Source organism: Myotis yumanensis, unplaced genomic scaffold, assembly GCF_028538775.1.
Source record: "Myotis yumanensis isolate MYYU_CA2020_CCGP unplaced genomic scaffold, mMyoYum1.0.hap1 SCAF_11, whole genome shotgun sequence".
Taxonomy (NCBI): Eukaryota; Metazoa; Chordata; class Mammalia; order Chiroptera; family Vespertilionidae; genus Myotis; species Myotis yumanensis.
In genome coordinates, this window is record NW_027223762.1 from 43,694,099 (window position 1) to 43,715,940 (window position 21,842).

The following is a 21,842-nucleotide window of genomic DNA, read 5'->3' on the forward strand; positions in this document are numbered from 1 at the left end:
GAAAGAAAATCTACATGAACCAAAACAAAGGAACTGAGACTAAGAAATGTAAGCATGAGATGTGCTGTGACTAGCCCCAGAAGGTATAGGGAGGAAGGAATATTGCTTGTCTGTCCTGACCTGGGTGATTCTGCTTAGAGTAGGAGGAGTTGCCTCTGAGAATTTATAACTAAATGAGTTAGAGTTTTAACTCAACACCTGCAAGGTACAGATTAGGTTTCCATCAGCCCAGCTGGCTAGCAAGGCTCAGTGGTTGAGCTTCAACCTATGAACCAGGAGGTCACACTTTGATACCCAGTTGGTGGGTACATGCCTGGGTTGTGGGCTTGATTCCCCAGTGTGGGGCATGCAGGAGGTAGCCAACCAATTATTCTCTCTTATCATTGATGTTTCTATCTCTCTCCCTCTCCCTTCCTTTCTGAAATCAATAAAAATATATTTAAACAAAAAAGACTGGTCTCCATCAGTCAATTCTCCTGGAATGCCTGGCACAAGCAAACACAAAATTGCTCAGAAGAAACATACCCTCAACCCAGGTCACAGAATATTACTGCCCTGGTAAATCCCCACTGAAGATTAGTTCACTAGATAAAAATTACAATACATAAAAGGAAACAATATACCCTGGATGAGATAAGAGTAGATAAGACCCTGAAGACAACAGGTCTAAGTGACAGCCTGGATGGGGGAAGGGGAGAGTCAAAGGTGCATCCCACAGAAGAACTGTGATGATTTAAGTGAGTTTAGGGAACCAAACAAATGATGGTCACCATTAGCAGAAATTGGGTACAGTATATACAGAAGGATGATTTAGACAGATTGTATTTGAAATGGTGGTAGGATACCCACACGGAGATGTGCGTTAGAACCACGCGACTGCAGCTGGGGTAGGGACCAGGGCTGCCCGACTTAGAAGTCATCTATGGAGCAGTGATAGATGAAGGCCCCGGGAATGAATGTGCTCTCCTAGGAGAGTGTTGAAATAAAACGAAATCTGGGAAACATCCACATTTTGAGAACCAAATGAAAAGAGAAGCTTTACTTGCTCTCTGTTTGGGTCCTGATTTTCCGGTTGTTTGATTTTAATTCTTTCCATCTCCTGCTTAACATTCTTTCCCCTCAGAATCCCTAGGGGAGAGTCCAGAAAATGCAGCTGTTTCCCTTGGGAGTAATAGGAGGGACTTCTCAGCTGAGAGTTCTAGAACCAGGCTGGGCTCTGGTACTAGCACTACTATTAAGTCAATTTTCTCACCAGTGATATTTGGCCTAGATAGGTGTGAAGACAAGATGGGGCACAATAGAGCAGACTACTTGATGGAATGCTGATGAAGAAGGTAAGGGCAGGGTGGTTAGGTGCCACCCACCACAGCCTGTCTGCCCTTCTTCCTTTGTTCAGGTTATGTGTTTTGGAACTAGTTGCTTGAGATCTGGGCCTTTGTGCTCTTCCTTACCTATTCTTCATGGAAAGTGAAGTCAGGTGGTCAGTGTGAAAGGTGTGATCACTTAAATAGTACGTAATGAGAGTCATCATTATCTTACGTCTCCATGAATCTGTTACAATACTTGACAGTCCACCATTTGAGCCTCTCTCTAGGGTTAAACATTGCCCTCTGCAGGCCATTCTTTTAAAATGTTAACTCCTCGAAGAGGTAATATCAAATCCTTTATCACAAATTGGTTTATTAGATACAAGATACTCAACTACATGAAAGCACTTAACACCTGGGGAGAAAAATGGGTGGAATTCTCTATTTCACCTCTTGGTTGAAGCATAGCTCATTTGGTATAGTGAACCCCAATATACCCAAGTTGTGGGTTCAATCCCCAGTCATGGCACAAATAAGAATCAACCAATGAATGCATAAATAGGTGGAATCCTATATTCAAATCAATGTTTTTTTCTCTTTCTTCTCTCTCTCTCCATCCTCCCTCTCTCTCTCTATCTCTAAAAATCATTTTTTTTAAAAATAGTGTATTTAAAAAAATAGCACACCTCAGAAGAGAAAAGAATGAAGCCCCCAGACAGGCCATCCTTTCCTTATCAGACAGGAGTTGCTGGGGAGGAGAGATGGGATGCATGACAGGCTTTTAATGCCCCAAGGTCTGCCCAAGGGGACCAGAAAGAGTGTATAAACTTTTGGGTTGGGAGTTTAGGGAGTGAAGGGCACCAAGTGAAACCCCACCTTCCCCATCATAGGGTCATGCTGTCCTCACCACCCTCTTAGCTGCATCCTTCCCCCCAAAAGCCATGATGGGATTCACCTGGAGGCGAGTTAGAGGAAAGGGGCTATGGCAAGTGCAAAACAAAACTGGCTGGTAAGGGGGCTTCTGCCTCCTGGAGAAGAACCGTTGTGGAAAGAGCAACTTTATGAGAGGTGGCTGTGAGCCTCGGGCAAGCACCCTCTCTTCTCTAGGCTTGGCTCTGTCCACCAATAATCCAGATGGATGCTCAGTCCCTTTGGGCACTGACAGCATGTGATTCGCGTACAGATGTATAGGCACTTGCTGGAGACTGTGACACCCAACACACTGGGTGTTCACACACAGCACTGAAATGCGGCCGTCTTCTGCTGCTGTTGCTACTGCCTGGGGCTCCCTCTAGTTACAGAACCTATTTCACCTCTTGGGAGGAAGCCTTTCAAACAATGCTATTAAGCTGAGGTGCTGCCATTCTAGGGTTGGGAAAAAAGCACTGGCTTTGCAGACAGACAGATCTGGGTTTGACCCTGACTGTTCCTAGCTGGGTTACCCAGAAAGTTTATGTAGGTTGCTTCCTGAATCTTTGAAATGGAGTATGTACATGACTGCTGCACTCAGGATTAAGGAGGATAATATATGCACAATTTTTCAGAAACCCCTTGAGCCCTTAGGCTAGCCGTGATTAAATTCATTTCTTAATTCAGTCCATATTTATTGAATGCCTACTATGTGCCACAGTGCCTGACAGTAGGTGGGTAATGACTCCATGAATGTAAGGAGTCACATTTTCTGGAGGGGTTCAGGGGTGGGGAAGGGGTTGGGAGGAAGGGTCAGGAGCTTGGATGGCAGATAAAGTAAGCTTTTAGCACAATGCTTTTAATTGCAAAAATAAACAGTTTTGCGCACTGCTTGAGCGTAGCGTCTGCTTTACAAAAATGAACAACAAACAGGAAATAGCCCCAAAGCAAAACGTTACATCCAATTGCTGCTGGAAACATTACTGTACAAAATACCGCTCGAGACCGGCTCGGCGCTGCCCCAGCCTGTCTTTGGGGGGACGACGAAGTGGGGGGGTTATGGGACGGCGTGGGGCGTGCGCCAGGTACAAAACACCCTTGAGTCCCAAGGAAATGACTTCCCCCAAGCGCGGCAGACGAGGAGGAGACGATCCTGGACGGCGGGAGCTGTCCACGGAGCCGGTGCTAAACGGGGCGCGAGTGGCGGGCGCTTCGAGCCGGGTCGGAGACCTGCCCCGGGGCGTGCCGGGAAAGGGGCGGGCCGGGTCTTCCTCGGCGCGCGGCGCGGGGGCGCCCCGATCTTACAAACTTACTTCTCGCTCACAGGGCGGCGAAGGAGAGGCCCAGCGAGTAAAAGCCAAGGCCCTTGAGCCGCTCCTCGGCCCGCGCCTTCTGCTTGAGGTGCACCTTGCTGTGCCGCTTCTTCTCATCACTGCGCGCGAAGCGGCGGCCGCACACGTCGCAGGCGAAGGGCTTCTCGCCCGTGTGGGTGCGCACATGTGTGGTCAGGTGGTCGCTGCGGCTGAAGTTGCGGAGGCAGATGCGGCACTGGAAGGGCTTGTGGCCCGTGTGGATGCGCAGGTGGCGGTTGAGCTCGTCGGAACGCGCAAAGCTGCGCACACAGCTCTCCACGGGGCAAGCGAAGGCCTTGGCGTGCGGCCGCGGGCAGAAGCAGCGCGCGCTGCACTTGCCGCCCCGGCGCCCCTTGCGCCGCGCCTTAACCGGGGAGAAAGGGGCCGGCGGCCCCGGAGGCTCGGGCACGCCGCTGCTCCCTGGGATGTCCACCACCAGGGGTTTCGGGAAGTCCGCCGCGGCGCTGCGGAGGCCCAGCGGGGAAAGCTGAGGCTGCGCACCGGTCAGAAACTCCCCGCCGTCGCCACTACTCCCTCCCTCCCCGCTAGGAGGGGTCAGGAGCCCCGGGAGGCCCTCGGCCGCCTCCCCCAAGTTCCCCAAGGCCAGCGGGGAAAGCGTCGTAGGCCCCTGTCGGGTAGGGTCTGTTGGCCGAGTCGATCGGCAGCTCCGCGGGGCAACTGATGGACAGCAGGTCTTCAATCTTGGTCCCCATCGGGGGGGAAACGGGCCTCGGAGGGCGCCTGGTAGCCTCCCTGGGACCCACAGCTCCCTGGGGCCCCGGCTGAAAGCAGCTCCCAGGGAGCATAGGGACCTTTGAAGGCCGAGGCAGTGTCCAGCGCTGGAGAGGCCGGAGGGGCCCGGCGGCCTGGCTTGACGTCGGGTGGGGAAAGCTGAGGCTCATACAGGCACTGCGAAGGAGTGCCGGCGGAGGGTGAGGCCTCCCAGAACGCCTCTGTGAAGGCGGCAGCGCCCACATCCGGGGAGTAAAGGTCCGGCGGACCCGCCAGAAAGGCGTCGGGGACCGAGGGAAAAGCGTCCAGCGGAGACCGGGATGCTGCCACCTCCGGGCCGGGGAAAGGTGCCAGGCCCAGGATGCCCGACATGAGGTTGAAGAGTGACTCCGGGTCGTGCGGGTGTTCGGGCACTGCCTGGATGAAGAAGCTACCGCTGTAGCTGAGGCTGGGAGGGGGTGTGGGCGCAGGCCCCTCCAGGAAGCAGGAGTCGGCTAAATCCCCCCCGGCGCTGCAGCTGCTCAAAGCCCAGCTCAAGAAGTCGCCTGCTGAGGAAGGAGCAGGAATCAACTCCAGGCACAGGAAAGGGTGCGCCTCGGGCCGCGGCCCCTACCCAAGGATCCCTTGGTGCCCACCGATACACCTAGAGTGCCTTTTTGCACATTCTAACCCATTTGGAGCAGCCATACGCTCCAAGACGCACACAGAAACATGCACATCCAAAATACACGTGCACAGGCAAAAAGGACACCTTGATACACGCACAATTTCCCGCGGAGGCGCTGACGGCCCGGTGGGGTGGCAATGGCGGAGCGCACCCCAAGACCCCCGAGCTTCCTACGACCGCTACCCCCACACCTCCTGCATCCCAATCCCAGCCTGTCTCAGGCACCGTGCGCCCCCGCACTGCGCCGCCGTCTGAGCACCCCCAGCCGCGCTTCTTACCTCCAGGGTAGCCAGCGGCCGCGTCCCTAACGGGCAGCCGGGGCAATTCGGTGCTGGGTTCCGAGCAACAGCCCTCGTCGGCGGACTTGACCAGAAGCGTGTCGGGGCCAGAAAACTCGCTAAGGTGGAGCATGGCGTGGCGGCTGCTGCGGGGGACCGGGGCCTCGCCCGCTGAGCTTGGGGGCGCGCGGATGGCGGGGAGGCAGGCAGTCGGGGCGCCCCGCGCCTCGCAGACCCAAGTGCCCGGGCTCCTGGCTCCCGGCGCTCACCTCTGGAAAAGGGGTCGGGAGACCGTGGCGCCTTTGCTCGTTGGGACCGGCCTCGAGCGGCTGCTCCTCGCCTCTTCAAAGCGCAACCGGGCTCCCCCAACCCGCGGCCCCCCCACTTATATAGCAGCGGCGGCGCTGGCACAGGGCTTCCGACTCCCGGGGCCACTGCCATTTCGGGAGGCCCCGGCCCTGCCGCCGTGACGTAAATGCCCAAACATGGACACAGGATGTTTGCCGGGGACTCCCGAAAAGGAAAGCTCGGCTGTGACGTCGTCGCCGCCACCGCCGCGGGGCCCTCGCCGCTGCGTGCGCGCGCGCTCCCTCTGCGCGGAGCCCCGTGCGCGCAGGGGCCGCGGGTGCGCCTGGTTGGGCGCTGCACGGCGTGGGGGCCGACGTCCAGTAAGTGCGCTTCCCGCCTGGAGGCAGAGGCCGAAGGACGGTGAGGAAAGGACGCGTGGGTTTAGGGTTCCACGGTTTTGGGTTCGAATCCGCCCTTTGCCACTTACCAGCCGTGTCTTAATCTCCGTGAGCGTCGGTTTCCTCACCTGTTGAATGCAGATACTTATAAGTGTCTACTTCATATATTTGCTCTAAAGAGTAGTTGGGTTAAAGCATATTAAGTTCTAGGCACTGGGGTACCCAGTAAACCAGTTATTCGTTATTTTCTCACATCTGTGTTTTTAATTTTCTTAATAGTTGTTTTAGTTTATTCTAGGAAAAATAACTTATTTAAATTGTAAAGGACCATACTACTTGCTAATGGTGAGAGGAAAGGTCAGTTAGTACCCAAGGATATGTTTTTGATTAAAAATTAAAAGTCTCTATTAAAAGTCTTCTAAGGCTATATAATGCTCCTTTGTAAAGGAGATCAATTTGTCTGCTATCCATGATCATATAGGAAGTTTCCAACGTTTTGCTTTTACCAACATTGTTGCAGTCAGTATCCTTGACTATATACACGTGAATAGATCTGTGGGATAAATTCCAATGAGTGTAAATTTTGGTCAAATGGTATGTAAAATTTTGATGGACATCTGGCGAATTGTCCTCCAGAACAGTAAGGCCAATTCCTGCTCACTCTTCCTTCACCTACAGGGTAATGAGATAATTCTGTAGAACTTTTTTCTGCCTCCATATAAATGTCGTACTTTAGGAATGTTGTTCCCAGCAACACACAGAGTATTGACAGGATGTATTTCCCTAGAATCTGTACCTGGAGTAATTGGGCTCCTTCTGAAGAAAGAGAGAGAGAGAGAGACAGAGAGAGAGAGAGAGAGAGAGAGACCAGGAAAAGACACAAACAACCTCCCTAACCTTAAGGAGGCTGTGAATCTTGGCTGCATATCAGTCAGTTCCCACAAAGACACCTGCCTACTCTCCTGATCTCATCCTGCTGTGGTTTCCCTCTGTCTTATATTCTCATCTTTAAAATAATTTTTAAAAATTTATTTTGTGTTATAGCTTACTTAACTTCTTTCTGGGACAACTTAGCAGATCAAATGAGTACATGGGATAGCATATTTTCTTTACCAAGAGCACCACTTCTTTGAGCTCTGGGTGCTGGAAGGTGGGGAGAGCAGGCCTGGGGTTCCCTCCTCCCTCTCCACTTTCCTAGGAATGAGAACAAAGTCATTCAAGGGTGATGGGCTACAGCATAACCAGCAGTGTATATCCCAGTCTCCCTTGCTGACTGATACTCTCCAAGAGTACCCAAACCTCACCAAATTCTCAGGCCTTTCACCCTATGTCCATTATCCAAACATTCATTCATTCAATTTCTCAATGGTCATTCACTCAGTATTAATTCCTTAAGTGTCTACTAGGGGCCAGAAGGTAGATTTTGGTTTTTATTCTACCAGGACACAGACACCCATCTCCATTCCCTGCTGCCACTTACCCCAACCCACAAGGACCCTACAAGTGTGTTCTTGGAATATGCCATCACATGATCACCTGCAATACACCTGTGAACACACTAGCATTGATTTTCTTCTTGTGTTTGGAAATCATACACAGGTTTTCTCAGCCGTGCACATGCAGCATGTTCTAACGAATGCCACAGATCAGTTCTATGTTATCAGCACATGTGTTTGTATGTAGGAAATGCAGAAACCCAGCACATGTCTGTAAGGATTAGACACACAAAGCACTATTTATTTTAAACTCTACTTCAGACCTGAGTTTGATCCTAATCCAAATGCATTGCTAAGACCAGGCAAACCCACACCAGACACGCAGGGCACACATGTCTCCAATCCATTCTGGCACTTTGCTGCTTAGGAGGGGAGGGGAGTAGAGGGATTTGGCTAGGCAGGTGTCCAGGGCTCCCCAGGATTCCCCGTCAGGCCAGATTGGCCAGCCCCAGGTTCCCTGTCCCTTCTGTTGTTCTTCCCTCTGCCACAGCATTCCTCCTGCTTCTTAGTCATGGATAATTTCCCTACTCTTTTGGCAAATCCCAGGCCATTGCTGCTCTCTGCCAAAGGCCCTTGGGCTAGGCCTGCCTTAGACAAGGGTCCAGCTCCCCTATTTTATCTTGTTAGAGGTCAGGCCTAACTGCAGAGCTGGGAAGGGAGAAGTGAGTAGGAGAGGAGATGAAGAACACAGCTTGTGGTCTGGGTGTGGGCTAGCCGCTCTCAGTGGACACACAAACACACACTCTGATACACGGATGGTTACCTGCAGTTGCATCTGCATTTGGTTCCTCGAGGAGGAGGAGGAGGAAATATAAAGGGGGAATGGACATTTTGTAGTCCTTCTCAGCACAGCTCCTCTCCATCCTTTCCCCCTGATTTTATTTTTATTTTTTTAAATATATTTTATTGATTTTTTACAGAGAGGAAAGGGGAGGAATAGAGAGTTAGAAACATCGATTCAATTGCCTCCTGCACACTCCCTACTGGGGATGTGCCCGCAACCAAGGTACATGCCCTTGACCAGAATCGAACCTGGGACCTTTCAGTCCGCAGGCCAGCGCTCTATCCACTGAGCCAAACCGGTTCGGGCCCCCCTGATTTTAATGGCTTAAAAAAGAGATTCTGGACCCAGATAGACTAAAGATCATTGGAAGTGGGTAGAAGAGATAGGAGCATAGAAGATCCACATTAATTCACACTTCAAATATAAAACACAAATTCACAGAATGAAAAAAAGGGAGATCACATACATTGAGCACTTTACTAACATATTTCATCATCACAAAAGCTCTATGGAGGAAGGAATTGGAGACCCATTTCACAGATGAAGAAATAGACTTGGAAAAGTTACTAGTAAATAACATGCTCATGGCCACACTTCTATTAATGGTAGGACTGAGAGTTAAGCCCAGGCTAGTCTACTTCACAAGATAACTTAGGGAAATAATTCATTTTTCAAAAGGATTCACTCTAGGATGGCTTTAGATGAAGGATCCCCTCTAGCTTTTCAAATATGGTATGATGTGGAAACTTGATCTGGTTGTGCCCATCCCTGCAAGAATTCCCTGGAATGACTGCCTTGGCTAGCAATGCTGTGGTCATATCAGACACGTGCTGAGAATGCATACAAGGTCCCTGGAAGCCAGGGTGAAAGTTGTTGTTGGTGTTGTCTTTGTTGGTGGTGGTGTGTGTGTGGTCTTGAGGGGAGGGTATGAGAGGAAATGTCTAATTTCCATAGAAAAAGGTGAAGTAGAGTTTACTTTTGTTGTTGTTGTTAATTCTCATCTAAGGACATTTTTCCATTGATTTTTAGCGAGAGTGGAAGGGAGGAGAAGAGAGAGAAACATCAATGTGAGAGATACATCAATTGGGCAAGCTCAAGCCTGAGGCCGAGGTACGTGGCCTTGATCGGAATCGAACCCACGACCCATCAATCTGAGAGCCAACACTCTATCCACTGAGCCAAACTGACTAGGGTGAGAGTTTACTTTCTTTCATTTTTTTTTTTTAATGGAACGTTTCATGAATTTGCATATCATCCTTGCTCGGGGCCATGCTAATCTTCTCTGTATCGTTCCATTTTATTTATTTTTTAGTATACTAGTACGTGTTGCCGAAGCGAGCACGAGAGTTTGCTTTCTAGATAAGCATTGAACAGGCAATTAGTGAATGAATTAATGAATGAACAAATTCATTCATCAAGTGTTCATTGAACACAGCCCTGTGCCAGGCGCTGCGAGGTCCCTTCAGATGCTGATGCCACAGTGGATGAGACTGGAAGCTCTGGGTCCAGGGAGGGAGGTGAGGAAGGGCCCAGCCCCTGTCATCGTTCTGGTAATGCTACTGCCCCTCCCCCTCCCCACCTTGATCTTTCTGCTCTAAATATCATTGTGTTTAAATAATAGTGTATGTATTTTTAAAAAGACTCCAAGAAGACAGCTGCCTCCGAGTATTAATCATGAAGAGGCCAGCACTCAGTCTCCATGGCGACTCCTGACAGAGAGCAGGGGAGCAGTTCCACATCCCTCTTCCTGGGGCCATGGAGATACAGGAACACAGCATCTCTCAGCCTTTCTTTCTCCCTGCCTCTCCTCTCTCCCCCCTTTCCTCTCCATTCTTCGTCTCTCCCATCCTCCCTCTCCACTCCCCTCCCCCTTTTTTTTTCTTCCTGAAGGATTTATTTAAGAGCAGGGACAGAGGCAGGATCCAGCCATCAAAGGAACAAGGACAAGGCTGCAGCAGAGATGAAATTTGCCTCCAACTGCAGCCTCTGCAATACACCACTCCCCCCCCCCCCCCTCCAAGGCCCCTGCAGCACCCCTAGGCTTCACTGACCACTAGGGCAGAGTCTGATCATCTGTCCCTGAGGAAAGGGACCCATCTCAGGGTCCTTCCCTGTCCCTCCCTCTTCCCTGCCCATGGCCAGATATTGGTTTATAGTTTGAGTCCTTATTGCTATTTTAAAAAAGTAATATAGGCTTATTAGAATAAGGCAAACATGTTAAACTGTATAATGCAAAAGAAAATATCTTTCCTGATTCCATACCCAGGCTATGGGTGTGAAAGCTTCTGTACCCTCGTTTGTTCTTTCTAGCTTGGGTCATGGGGGAGTGGGGGGTGGAAAGAAGGAGAACAAGGTGGCTGCAAACTATTTAGGAAAAGTTTCTTAGATTCTTCCAAGACAGCTTCTACATTCCCCACAGGAGAGAGGGAGGTTATTCTTTCTCTTTTCTTCCATTCTACATCCCTCCTTGGACAAAGTACACATTGAACAGAGTTAAAGGTAGATGATCTCAGAAGAGGTGTGAGTAGGATGGATTCTAGGAGGGTCAGAGGCCGGGGCATGGACACAATGACTTCTCCACGGCATTACCCATCCTGGCATTTGACATGAAGCTCCCTCCTCCTGTTCCCTAAGCCTGGTTTTCCCGTGGTGGCCAGCAATGGAGTTGGATCTTGAGAGGTGGTTTTATTTGATTTGGTCGTAGTGTTCAGATTATTGATTTTCAATTCATGAGCTGAGAAGGTGAAAAAGAGGCTGAGAGAGTAGACAGAGAGGCCTATGGCTCTAGAACAGAACTGGAATAAAAAACAAGCCTGCTAATCCTACCTGGTATGCTTCTCTTCTCCATGGCCTCCTCCTGCTTTCTCTCACCTGAGTTCATCTCACTGTCTTTCATCTTTTCTCCTCCTCATCTTTCTTCCTCTCTCTCTCTCTTTTAAAACATTTTATTGATTTTTACAGAGAGGAAGGGAGAGGGATAGAGAGTTAGAAACATCCATGAGAGAGAAACATTGATCAGCTGCCTCCTGCACGCCCCCTACTGAGGATCGAGCCCCCAACCAAGGTACATGCCCTTGACCAGAATCGAACCCAGAACCCTTCAGTCTGCAGGCCCACGCACTATCCACTAAGCCAAACCGGTTAGGGCCCTCCTCCTCATCTTGCAGTAGTGTTCCTTGAAGTATTTTGAAGTAGATTGGTCAGTGTACTGGGATCTGACAACCTAACTCCACAATACCCAGGCAGTTTATCCACAGTTGGACCGTTGAGCCATAGCCTGAGTCCTCTGTGTGTCCCTGAAACATTAGGCTAGACTTATGGTTGCAAGTTACAGAAATACAACCTGAATTAGTCCAGACAAAAATAAAAGGGGGGAGGGGGAGTAATTTACCAGCTCACAGAATCCAAAGGAGTGTCAAATAACCAGCCTGCAAGGGGTTGGGACCCCCTCAAGAGCTAGTGGGACCAGGGGACTGAGTTTTCCAAATGCTCTCAGCTCTTCTTTTCTCTCACTGAAAACCTGGCCACTGGCAGATTCTGTGTTCTTTATGTCAGCCTGCTGTGATAAATAGATTCTTGTTCTCAAATTCCAGGCAGCAAAGACCTCTGCTATCCTCCCTACTGCAATTATCTGGCCAGGGGGGCAGGGTAATATATAGCTGATAAGACCAGTAGGGGCTTTTGATTGCTTCTGGAAGGCCACTCCCAGAGAAGAGGAAACCCGCTGGGAGCCAGGACGCCTTCTAAGAGGCCTCAATCTTGATCCCTGAGGGCAGGAGCCAGGTAGCACTGGGCTCTGGCATGTTCTCATACCAGGGGCAGAAATGGGTAGTTCCCTCTGCTAAGCAATGCCCCTGGAGCAAGTCGCCTGTTCCCATCTGTCTGCTAGCTCCAAGGAACACAGCCCAAAATAAAACCCCTCATTAGCAATTCCTGCAATCCAGAGCAAAACAATGTATTTGTTTCCTAGAATAATCCGGAGCCATATTTGGCTTGGCAACCAGTATGTCCCACACATTCATGCAGTGTGCTATGCGAAGACTCCAGCAGGGACCTCTGCTAAGTCAGGGCATGAGAGGGAGGGCTCCAGGGGTCCCCTGCCCAGGCAGCAGCAAGCAGGGGCCCAGAACAGAACTGGCTTTGTCAATGCTGTACAGCAGGTGTCTGTTACAGGGTAGGTAGGGAATGAAAGGAACTTTAACGGGGACTTCTAACCACCAGTTCCCATAAAGGCCAAACCAGGGACATGTGGCCTTCAGGGTCCTAGAGAATCCATTGTGCAGTACTGATCTCAACCTGGGAGCCAGGGAAACTGGTTTTATCCCACCTCTGCTATTAGCTTGTTGTGTGACCTTGAACAAATTACCAATCCTTTCTGTGCTTGCGTTTTCTCACCTGTGAAATGGAGGCATGTTATTTGCTCTACCTATAGTCTGATGATTAAGAGCTGGAATTAACACATTGGGCAGTTGAAGCATAAACACTTACTACAGCAATGAGAGGTGATGTGAGAAGCAATCAATCCAGTTAAGAAATAGTGGATAACCCTGCCCACCCCCAATGTTTTCTGGGCACCTCCTCATATGGAGGTGGGATTGGTCACCATGACCTGAATTTTATGAGTAGCTTTTTTCTTCTCATCCTTGCTCTCCTTGGTTCATTTATTCATTCATCTAAATATTTATTCAGGATTTAACATATCAGCCACCTCAACAAATTATTACAGAAAAGTGTGATGCATGTGACAGTGTGGGAGGACAGGGTGGCTTGGCACCCTCTCTTTGGACTAATTTTGCCTGGTCTTGAACATCATATACATGAAATAATTCAGTATGTGCTGTTCTGTGTCTGGCTTCTTTTGGTCAACACTGTGTCTATAAGATTTAGTCACTCCATGTTTTGCATGCATCAGTATTTTTACTTTTAAAAATTTATCTTTATTGTTGAAAGTATTACAGGTGTCCCCCTTTTATTTTCCCATTGACTCCCTGCACCCCACACCCGCCCCTCCTAGGCCTTCACCATACTATTGTCTGTGTCCATGGGCTATGTATATATGTATATAAATTTCCCGGTTAGTCTCTCCCCACCCACCCACCCACCCCAGTATTTTTCTAAAATCACTGACTAATATTCCATTGTTTGAATATACCAGTTTGTTAGTCTACTTTTCTACTGATGGAAGTAGGTTTTTGTTATTGTTGTTTGCTTCTATGTTTGTTTTGTTTTGAGGATGTCAAAAGGAACGTAATTTAGAAATAAATGACAGTGAAAATAATTTAGAAATAAATAACAGTTAGAAATTCTTATGACTTAAGCTTTAAAACATATTTTAAAAGTACGAACAAAAGGTCAAATTTACTTAAGCAAAAAGAAAACAAACAAAAAAAACTTTTTAAAAGTCTAGTAATGCCATAACCGGTTTGGCTCAGCGGATGGAGCATCGGCCTGTGGACTGAAAGGTCCCAGGTTCGATTCTGATCAGGGGCATGTACCTTGGTTGCAGGCACATCCCCAGTGGGGGGTGTGCAGTAGGCAGCTGATCGATGTTTCTCTCTCATCGATGTTTCTAGCTCTCTATCTCTCTCCCTTCCTCTCTGTAAAAATCAATAAAATATATATATTTTTAAAAAGTCTAGTAATAAAGTAAAAAATGTGCCATATGAATGTGAAGAAAACTACAACATTTTTCTGAAGGGCATTAAAAATAGAATAAGTGGGGAAATATGTTTTTTTCTGATGGAAAGACTCAATATGTATGATAAATATGTCAGTGTGTCAGTGTCAGTGGGTTCTCTGTGAAGCAGGCATTAAGATGAAGTTAGGGGCACAAGAGGTATATTTGGGAGTAACACATGTGAGAGGTAAAAGCAAGATTGGGCAGGAGAGCCTCAGCCTGCAAGGCACATCTGACAGAGTTCCAGTCAGCCCAGTGACGAGTCCTAGAGCAAAACTTGCCCATGAGAAGAATCTCGCACTGGGAAGAAATGACCAATTCCCTTGTACCCTCTCTGCATTCAGTTATCGGTGGGGACCTTCCTGGAGAAAGCATGGCCTTAAAATGAAATGTAAAAGGAAAAGAAAAAAAAGCAGAATTTAAAAAATTATATTATTCACCCAAAACAACAAAAATATGAAGTACTGAAGTATAAATATAACAAAAAGTAAAATCTTTGTAAAGAAATTGATGACATTTTATTGAATATTTATTTTATTGTTGCTAGGCAAAGATTTAATTAAATGGAGAGATACATCATTTTGAAAATTAAGAAATTTCAAGATGGCAGACTTCCCCAAATTAATTGATAATATAAACAAACAAAATATTAATATTTTTTGTGATGGTTTTTGACAAGTTAATTAGAGATTTTTATGAAAATGCCACGATGCTTTTTGAAAAGAATGAGGATGGCAGGGGAAGGGGAGAGATCATGCTGCTTACTATCAGGACAAGTTGTAAATATAGAGTAAACAGTGTAGTTTATCATAAGTAGTAGAGAAAAGTGAGAGATGAGGGAGACTAGAAATGTACCCATACATTTTTAAAATGGCAGTAAGTTGTGGATTTTTTAGAATGAATTGGAGTGCAATTTGACAAATTCTAAAGCATGTTTGGAATAATATAAAATGATCAAGAGAATTTTTAAAATTATGATAATGCTCTATTAAATATCAAAACCTATTAGAGCTGAAACCGGTTTGGCTCAGTGGATAGAGCGTCGGCCTGCGGACTGAAAGGTCCCAGGTTCGATTCTGGTCAAGGGCATGTACCTGGGTTGCGGGCACATCCCCAGTAGGAGATGTGCAGGAGGCGGCTGGTCGATGTTTCTCTCTCATCGATGTTTCTAACTCTCTATCTCTCTCTCCCTTCCTCTCTGTAAAAAATCAATAAAATATATTTGAAAAAAAAAAAACCTATTAGAATCATGTAGTGCTAGAGCAAGGATACCCAAACAGATCAGTGGAATAGTAAAAAAATAAGTAAATAAAAGTAAAAGGAAGAAAGAAGAAAGAAAGAAAGAAAGAAAGAAAGAAAGAAAGAAAGAAAGAAAGAAAGGAAACCCAACCTAAATATTTAAGGAATTTAGAATATGGTAAAAGTAGATTTCACAGTAATGGCAAAAATTTGATTTGATTTCTGAATAAAAGGCATTGAGAGAACTGGATAGGCCTTGTAGGGGAAAAAGTAGAATACATATTTTATAAGATAGCAAAAAGTAAATTTGACAGACAACTTAACGAAGAGACAATACAGATGATGAAGGACAAAAAGATGTTCAACCTCATTACTAACATGATAAATGAAAATCAAACAACAATGATGTAAGAAATAAAGATTTTTACCCTTCAGACAGGCAAAAGTTTAAAAGCTTACTAAGCCCAGCCTGCGTGGCTCAGTGGTTGAGTGTCAACTTATGAACCAGGAGGTCACGGTTGGATTCCTGGCCGGGGCACATGACCAGGATGTGAACTCAATCCCCAATGTGGGATGTACCGGAGGCAGCCAATCAATGATCAATGATTCTCTCTCATCCTTGATGTTTCCATCTCTCTCTCCCTCTCCCTTCCTCTCTGATATCAAAAAAAATATTTAAAAATAAAAGGTTAATAATATTCAGCATTGGTGTTAAAAAAAGGATAAGGTCTATCTAAATATAGTTATTTCTGATCATGCTTACTATTATACATTTTATTTTACTATATTTCTAAGTTTAAAAGCAACACAACAATATACATAAAATTATTCTATTTTTGAAAAAAACAAGCAATTAAACTTAGGTGTATGTATTTCTGGTGTGTCTGTGTTTGTATATGCATAGAGAAAGTCCTTGAAGGCCTTTCATTAAACTGTTAAGAGTGCTTAACTCTGGGGAAATGTGTGTGAAAGAATTACATAGCTCCTTGTTTAAAATTTAAACAATGAGAATGCATTTAAGAATAAAGCTTAATACGGAGGATGCGAAGATAAGGGAAAATAGTAGTAGAGAGAAGGTAGAGCTAGAAGCCTGAAAATTAGAAAGAAAAGCAATAAAATAGAAAGATCAGGATAGAAAAATAACAGTTGGGGTAGTCCACATCAAGACAATAAAATGTGGAAGCAACAAGATGAGGGCGAGTGGAGGCCATGGCTCCCTCTCGGCTTCCACGAGAGAAGTAGCGGAAATACCTGAGGGGCTTCCACTAGCCGCAGGCGAAGCGGAAGAAGGCAGCCGCCGCCGAGGAGCTGGAGCAGCACCTCCAGAGGAGTAGCAGCCGTTCTGGGAGGAGCACCACCAGGAATATGGAAAACGCTGAACGAAAGGAGGCGACACTGGAGGAGGCTGAGGAGCTGGGTGGGCTGAGAGCGCCACCGCAGTTGGTGTTGGCGTGGTACGACCACCCTGGCTGCAACACCCGCGGGAGCTGGGGCCTGGCGTGGCCTGAGGGGGATCCCCGGCGGGCGGTGTCGTGGAGAAGCCACCCGGTGCCCTACCCAAGGAGGTGCCCACCCTCTCAGGCCGGCTCCTCCTGCGAGGCCTCGCCTGCGCACAAAGGTCAAGAGAAGCCGAAACCGGTTTGGCTCAGTGGATAGAGCGTCGGCCTGCGGACTGAAAGGTCCCGGGTTCGATTCCGGTCAAGGGCATGTACCTGGGTTGCGGGCACATCCCCAGTGGGAGATGTGCAGGAGGCAGCTAATCGATGTTTCTCTCTCATCGATGTTTCTAACTCTCTATCTCTCTCCCTTCCTCTCTGTAAAAAAATCAATAAAATATATTTAAAAAAAAAAAAAAAAAAAAAAAAAAAAGGTCAAGAGAAAACATCCTTGACCGGCCCAGAGATCCACCAAGAAGCCCATGAGTCACCAGGACCCCGTGGCGCCAGAGGCAGGCGAGGCCCAGCATAGCTGGAAGTGAGTCCCAAGAACGCCCGGGGCCTGTCGCCACCCTAGTCTGTAGGGGCCTGCGCTGCCTCCGTTTGCAATGAGGCCGTTAAAAAGATACCTCAGGAGAAACCAAGATGGTGGCATAGGTTAACGCCAGAGTTTGCTGCCTCGAACAACCACTTCAAAAATACAACTAAAAGACGGAATGGACATCACCCAGAACCACAGGAAGGCTGGCTGAGTGGAAATCCTACAACTAGAAGGAAAGAGAAATCCATACCGAGACTCAGAGGAGGCGCAGTGCGGAAGTGAAATACTAAGGTGCGGAGTGCATGTGGAGCGGGCCGGCGGCGGAGGGCACGGTTGTTGTTTTCAATCGGGAGGGAGTTTCAGACTCTGAGCTCCAGATCCGGGCGAGCCTCTAGGGACCCAGACTCAAACTGGAGAAGCGGGACTGTCTGGCTTTGGTCGGAACTCGAATGCAGTTTTCTCTACCGGGACTCTGAGAGGCAGAGCCCCTGGGGACGGAACTGAGAGCAGCCATAACTGCTCGCTCTGCCCGCCCTGTAGATCCCCGGGGACCCGTCCCACCCAAGCCCTGCACAGAGGCATTTGCCAGATAGCCTTAGGCAAAGGCTAGACTAGCACCGCCCTAGAGATCCAGCACAGAAGCTCTCCCACTGCAGACACAGCTGATTCTCATAGCCAGTTAGCCTGGAGGTCAATTCACCTCCAGTATTGCCAACAACAATCAAGGCTTAACTACAACAAGACTGCGCACAAAGAGCACAAGGGGGTGCACCAAGAAAGCATAAAAAATTCGGAGACAAAGAAACATGACAGAAATGAAGGATATAGAGCTACAAAACGCACTTTTAACGTCTTTCAATAATTTTCTAGAAACTGCCGATAAACTTGATGAGATCCTCAAGTAATCTAATGAGACCCTCGATGTTGTGATAAAGAACCAACTAGAAATTAAGCATACACTGACTGAAATAAAGAATATTATACAGACACCCAACAGCAGACCAGAGGAGCGCAAGAATCAAGTCAAAGATTTGAAATGCGAAGAAGCAAAAAACACCCAACTGGAAAAGCAAAATGAAAAAAGATTCCGAAAATATGAAGATAGTGTAAGGAGCCTCTGGGACAGCTTCAAGCTACAAACATCAGAATTATAGGGGTGCCAGAAGATGAGAGACAACAAGATATTGAAAACCTATTTGAAGAAATAATGACAGAAAACTTCCCCACCTGGTGAAAGAAATGGACTTACAGGTCCAAGAAGCGCAGAGAACCCCAAACAAAAGGAATCCAAAGAGGACCACACCAAGACACATCATCATTAAAATGCCAAGAGCAAAAGACAGAGAGACTCTTAAAAGCAGCAAGAGAAAGAGACTCAATTACCTACAAGGAAATACCCATGCAACTGTCAGCTGATTTCTCAACAGAAACTTTGCAGGCCAGAAGGGAGGGGCAAGAAATATTCAAAGTGATGAATACCAAGAACCTACAACCAAGATTACTTTATCCAGCAAAGCTATCATTCAGAATTGAAGGTCAGATAAAGAGCTTCACAGATAAGGAAAAGCTAAAGGAGTTCATCACCACTAAACCAGTATTATACGATATGCTGAAAGGTATCCTTTAAGAAGAGGAAGAAGAAAAAGGTAAAGATACAAATTATGAACAACAAACATGCATCTATCAACAAGTGAATCTAAGAATCCAGTGAATAAATAATCTGATGTACAGAATGAACCGGTGATTATAATAGAATCAGGGACATAGAAAGGAAATGGACTGACTATTCTTGGGGGGGGAAGGGGAATGGGAGATGCGGGAAGAGACTGGACAAAAATCATGCACCTATGGATGAGGACAGTGGGTGGGGAGTGAGGGCGGAGGGTGGGGCGGGAACTGGGAGGAGGGGAGTTATGGGGGGGAAAAAAAGAGGAACAAATGTAATAATCTGAACAATAAAGATTTAATTAAAAAAAAAAAAGATACCTCAATCCTGCTTTCCTTCATTCCTTTGCTTTAAATATATCCCGTGATCCAAGAACTCACAGGGAGAAGGCAGAGCTGGGTGTCCCCATAATGCAGTCTCTGCCCAGAGGTGAGGAGTCTTGTGGACCAAGGTTGGGAAGCCAGCACCTTTCTGGCCTGGAGGCTCCGAACGAGCAGGCCTCTGGGAGCTGGCCTCCTCCAGAAGAACTTCAGAGACAAGTTTGGGACTTCTTCCCAAATGTCTACCCAACCTGGTCCTCCTCAGATCTTTGAAACTCAAAAAATAAGAAAATAAGAAAATAAGAGCGCTCAGCCTCAGCCCTTGCTAAGCTTCAAAATGACTGCCAACACCAACTTGGCAGACATTTCATCACCTCGGTTCAGTGCATGTCACCAAAAATTCTCCAGGGATTTCATGGTTTGGACCTCGGTAGTGTGGCTGGCCCAGGACTATCCATGCAGGGAGGCCTGCATCTCTGACAGTCGGTTACAGCTTGGGGTGCTCATCCTCTGTACTTTGTGGTACATACCGGTGTTGCCGAAGTCGCGGGCCTGGTACCACAAGCCTTCCTTTTGCTGCTTCTCCTTCCAGCAGTTGTTTCGGAGGTTGGCTATGTAATCATCCTCCACGTTCCGCTCAACCATCTTTAGGCTGGAACCTGTGTACTCCTCAGAGAAGGTGTCCGTCACGTAGTAGACGACGTTCAGGTGGTCAGTGACGCGCCTGTGAACGTGGCCCACCGACGGCCTTGGGCTCAGACTGTAGGGTGGACTGGTGACCATGAGCTGGCTGAGAGCTGACACGAGGATCAGGATGAGGATGGGCATCAGTTGTACAAATGCCCCCAGTCCGCTGTCACCCTGGTTCTCCCTCTGCTGGTAGTTATAGTACATCCGGCTGTTGCTGTAGACATGGATGTTACTAGATGGGAAGCCACCGCCAAAGAACATGTTGAAGAGGTCTTCCGGGGAGATGTCAGCCTCAAAGCCACGGTGGAAGTCCCCGTGCCCATGGCCATGGCGGGCCACCTGGCTCTTGTCATCACCCAACTGGTCATACTGCTTCCTTTCCTCTGGGTTGCTAAGGACTGCATATGCCGTGCCGATGGCTTTGAAAGCTTCGGTGGCGCCAGGTGCGTGGTTCTTGTCTGGGTGGAACTTGAGGGCCAGTTTGCGGTAGGCCTTCTTCAGGTCCTCCTCCGAGGCCCCTCTGCTCACACCCAGGATCTCATAGTGGTCTTTACACTGCTTGACCCTCTTCACAGCTGCCACTTGGTCTGCAGTGTAGCCTTTGGTGGGCTCTCCTCCTCCTCCAGCTTCACCATTGGCCGAGGGGGCGTCGGAACCACTCTCTTTCCTGTGGGTCGCGTGGGTCATGTCTGTGGGTTGGGGTTGGTCACCGGCAGACTGTGGTTTCTGGTTGAGGGACTCGATCAGGGCGCGAACATGTGGCGTCGGATACAGCCGCTGTGCCTTCTCCAGGAAGCGGAGCGCCTCGTCGGGCTGGTTGCTCTGGATGGCCTTGAGGGCGATGCTAACACAGCGATCAGCTTCATCCTTGTTGGATTCCATGGCAGAACCAGAGTGCGGAACCGGGCGAGCGAAGGGCTGCGCGAGCCGCAGGTTGCTGGGCAGGAAAGACTTCCACTGGTGCTCAGGCCTCACCAAGCTTTTATTTGGTTCCGGCTCCACCCATAGTATAGCCCTTAGGCAGGGAGGTTCCAGTGACACACAGACTATTCTTATCAATAAGGATTTACATGAGTAAAGGTGGGGAAGTTGCTTCAGCTACCATTATCTGGATTAACAGAGGTGGTGCACAGCTCTGACCTTTGCTAGGGCTTCAAAGGTCACCAGGCTTCCGGGTTCTCTGTCTATACTTCTCTGCTAGTGAAGACAATAGGCGGTTTCCCACACTTCCTTGTTTAGTTGTGATATTTCTTTCTTTTTAGATTTAACCCATTGGAATTAATAATTATTCAAAGTGTGTATACATTATTTTGGGACACCCTGTGTATATAATAGCTAACATTAAGCACTAATTATATTCAAGATACTTTGCAAAGCTTCCATTTCCAGACCTGGCAACAATCCCATGAGGTGGCTAATATGTTATTATTATTATTATTATTATTATTATTTTTAATATATTTTATTGATTTTTTACAGAGAGGAAGGGAGAGAGATAGAGAGTTAGAAACATCGATGAGAGAGAAACATCAATCAGCTGCCTCCTGCACATCTCCCACTGGGGATGTGCCTGCAACCCAGGTACATGCCCTTGACCGGAATTGAACCTGGGACCTTTCAGTCCACAGGCCAACGCTCGATCCACTAAGCCAAACCGGTTTCGGCTGTTATTATTATTTTATGTATAAAGAAACCAAGGCTGCCTTGGCTGATTTGGCTCAGTGGATAGAGCATTGGACTGGGGACTAAAGGGTCCTGGGGTCGATTCCGGTCAAGGGCACATGCCTGGGTTGCAGGCTCAATCCCCCCATGCAAGAGGCAGCCAATCAATGATTCTCTCTCATCATTGATGTTTCTATCTTTCTCTTCCTCTCCTTTCCTCTCTGAAATCAATAAAAATATATTTTTTTAAAAAGAAAAAAAAAATAAAATGTGTTCAAATAGCACTGAGACAAATGTCTATTAAATCAAATACGTCTTTGTTAAGATAAGGGGAAAAAGTGAATGGAGGTCAGTTCAAGGTAGGCTCTGCCCTCGACAGAAGGAATCCCTCTTCAAAGAC

General features: G+C 47.6%; 2 protein-coding genes and 1 pseudogene across 2 annotated transcripts; all 3 read right to left on the reverse strand.

Annotated features, from left to right (window-relative positions):
- Nucleotides 1-1,713: 1,713 nt before the first annotated feature.
- On the reverse strand, nucleotides 1,714-5,613 carry EGR4 (early growth response 4). Its single transcript, XM_070429483.1, is given in 4 exon segments — nucleotides 1,714-4,178; nucleotides 4,180-4,287; nucleotides 4,289-4,848; nucleotides 5,246-5,613. Coding segments are annotated over 4 exon segments (1,443 nt in total). The 5' UTR covers nucleotides 5,379-5,613; the 3' UTR covers nucleotides 1,714-3,536.
- Nucleotides 5,614-9,431: 3,818 nt separating this feature from the next.
- Nucleotides 9,432-9,532, reverse strand: LOC139020206 (U6 spliceosomal RNA; annotated as a pseudogene).
- A 9,958-nt stretch (nucleotides 9,533-19,490) lies between these two features.
- On the reverse strand, nucleotides 19,491-20,677 carry LOC139019454 (dnaJ homolog subfamily B member 12-like). Its single transcript, XM_070428464.1, has one exon. The coding sequence runs from the start codon at nucleotides 20,660-20,662 to the stop codon at nucleotides 19,541-19,543; it is 1,122 nt and encodes a 373-aa protein (XP_070284565.1). The 5' UTR covers nucleotides 20,663-20,677; the 3' UTR covers nucleotides 19,491-19,540.
- Nucleotides 20,678-21,842: the final 1,165 nt, after the last annotated feature.

Coding starts and splice junctions, on each gene's coding strand:
- LOC139019454 (XM_070428464.1), bottom strand. CDS start 20,662: ATGGAATCCAACAAGGATGAAGCTGATCGCTGTGTTAGCATCGCCCTC.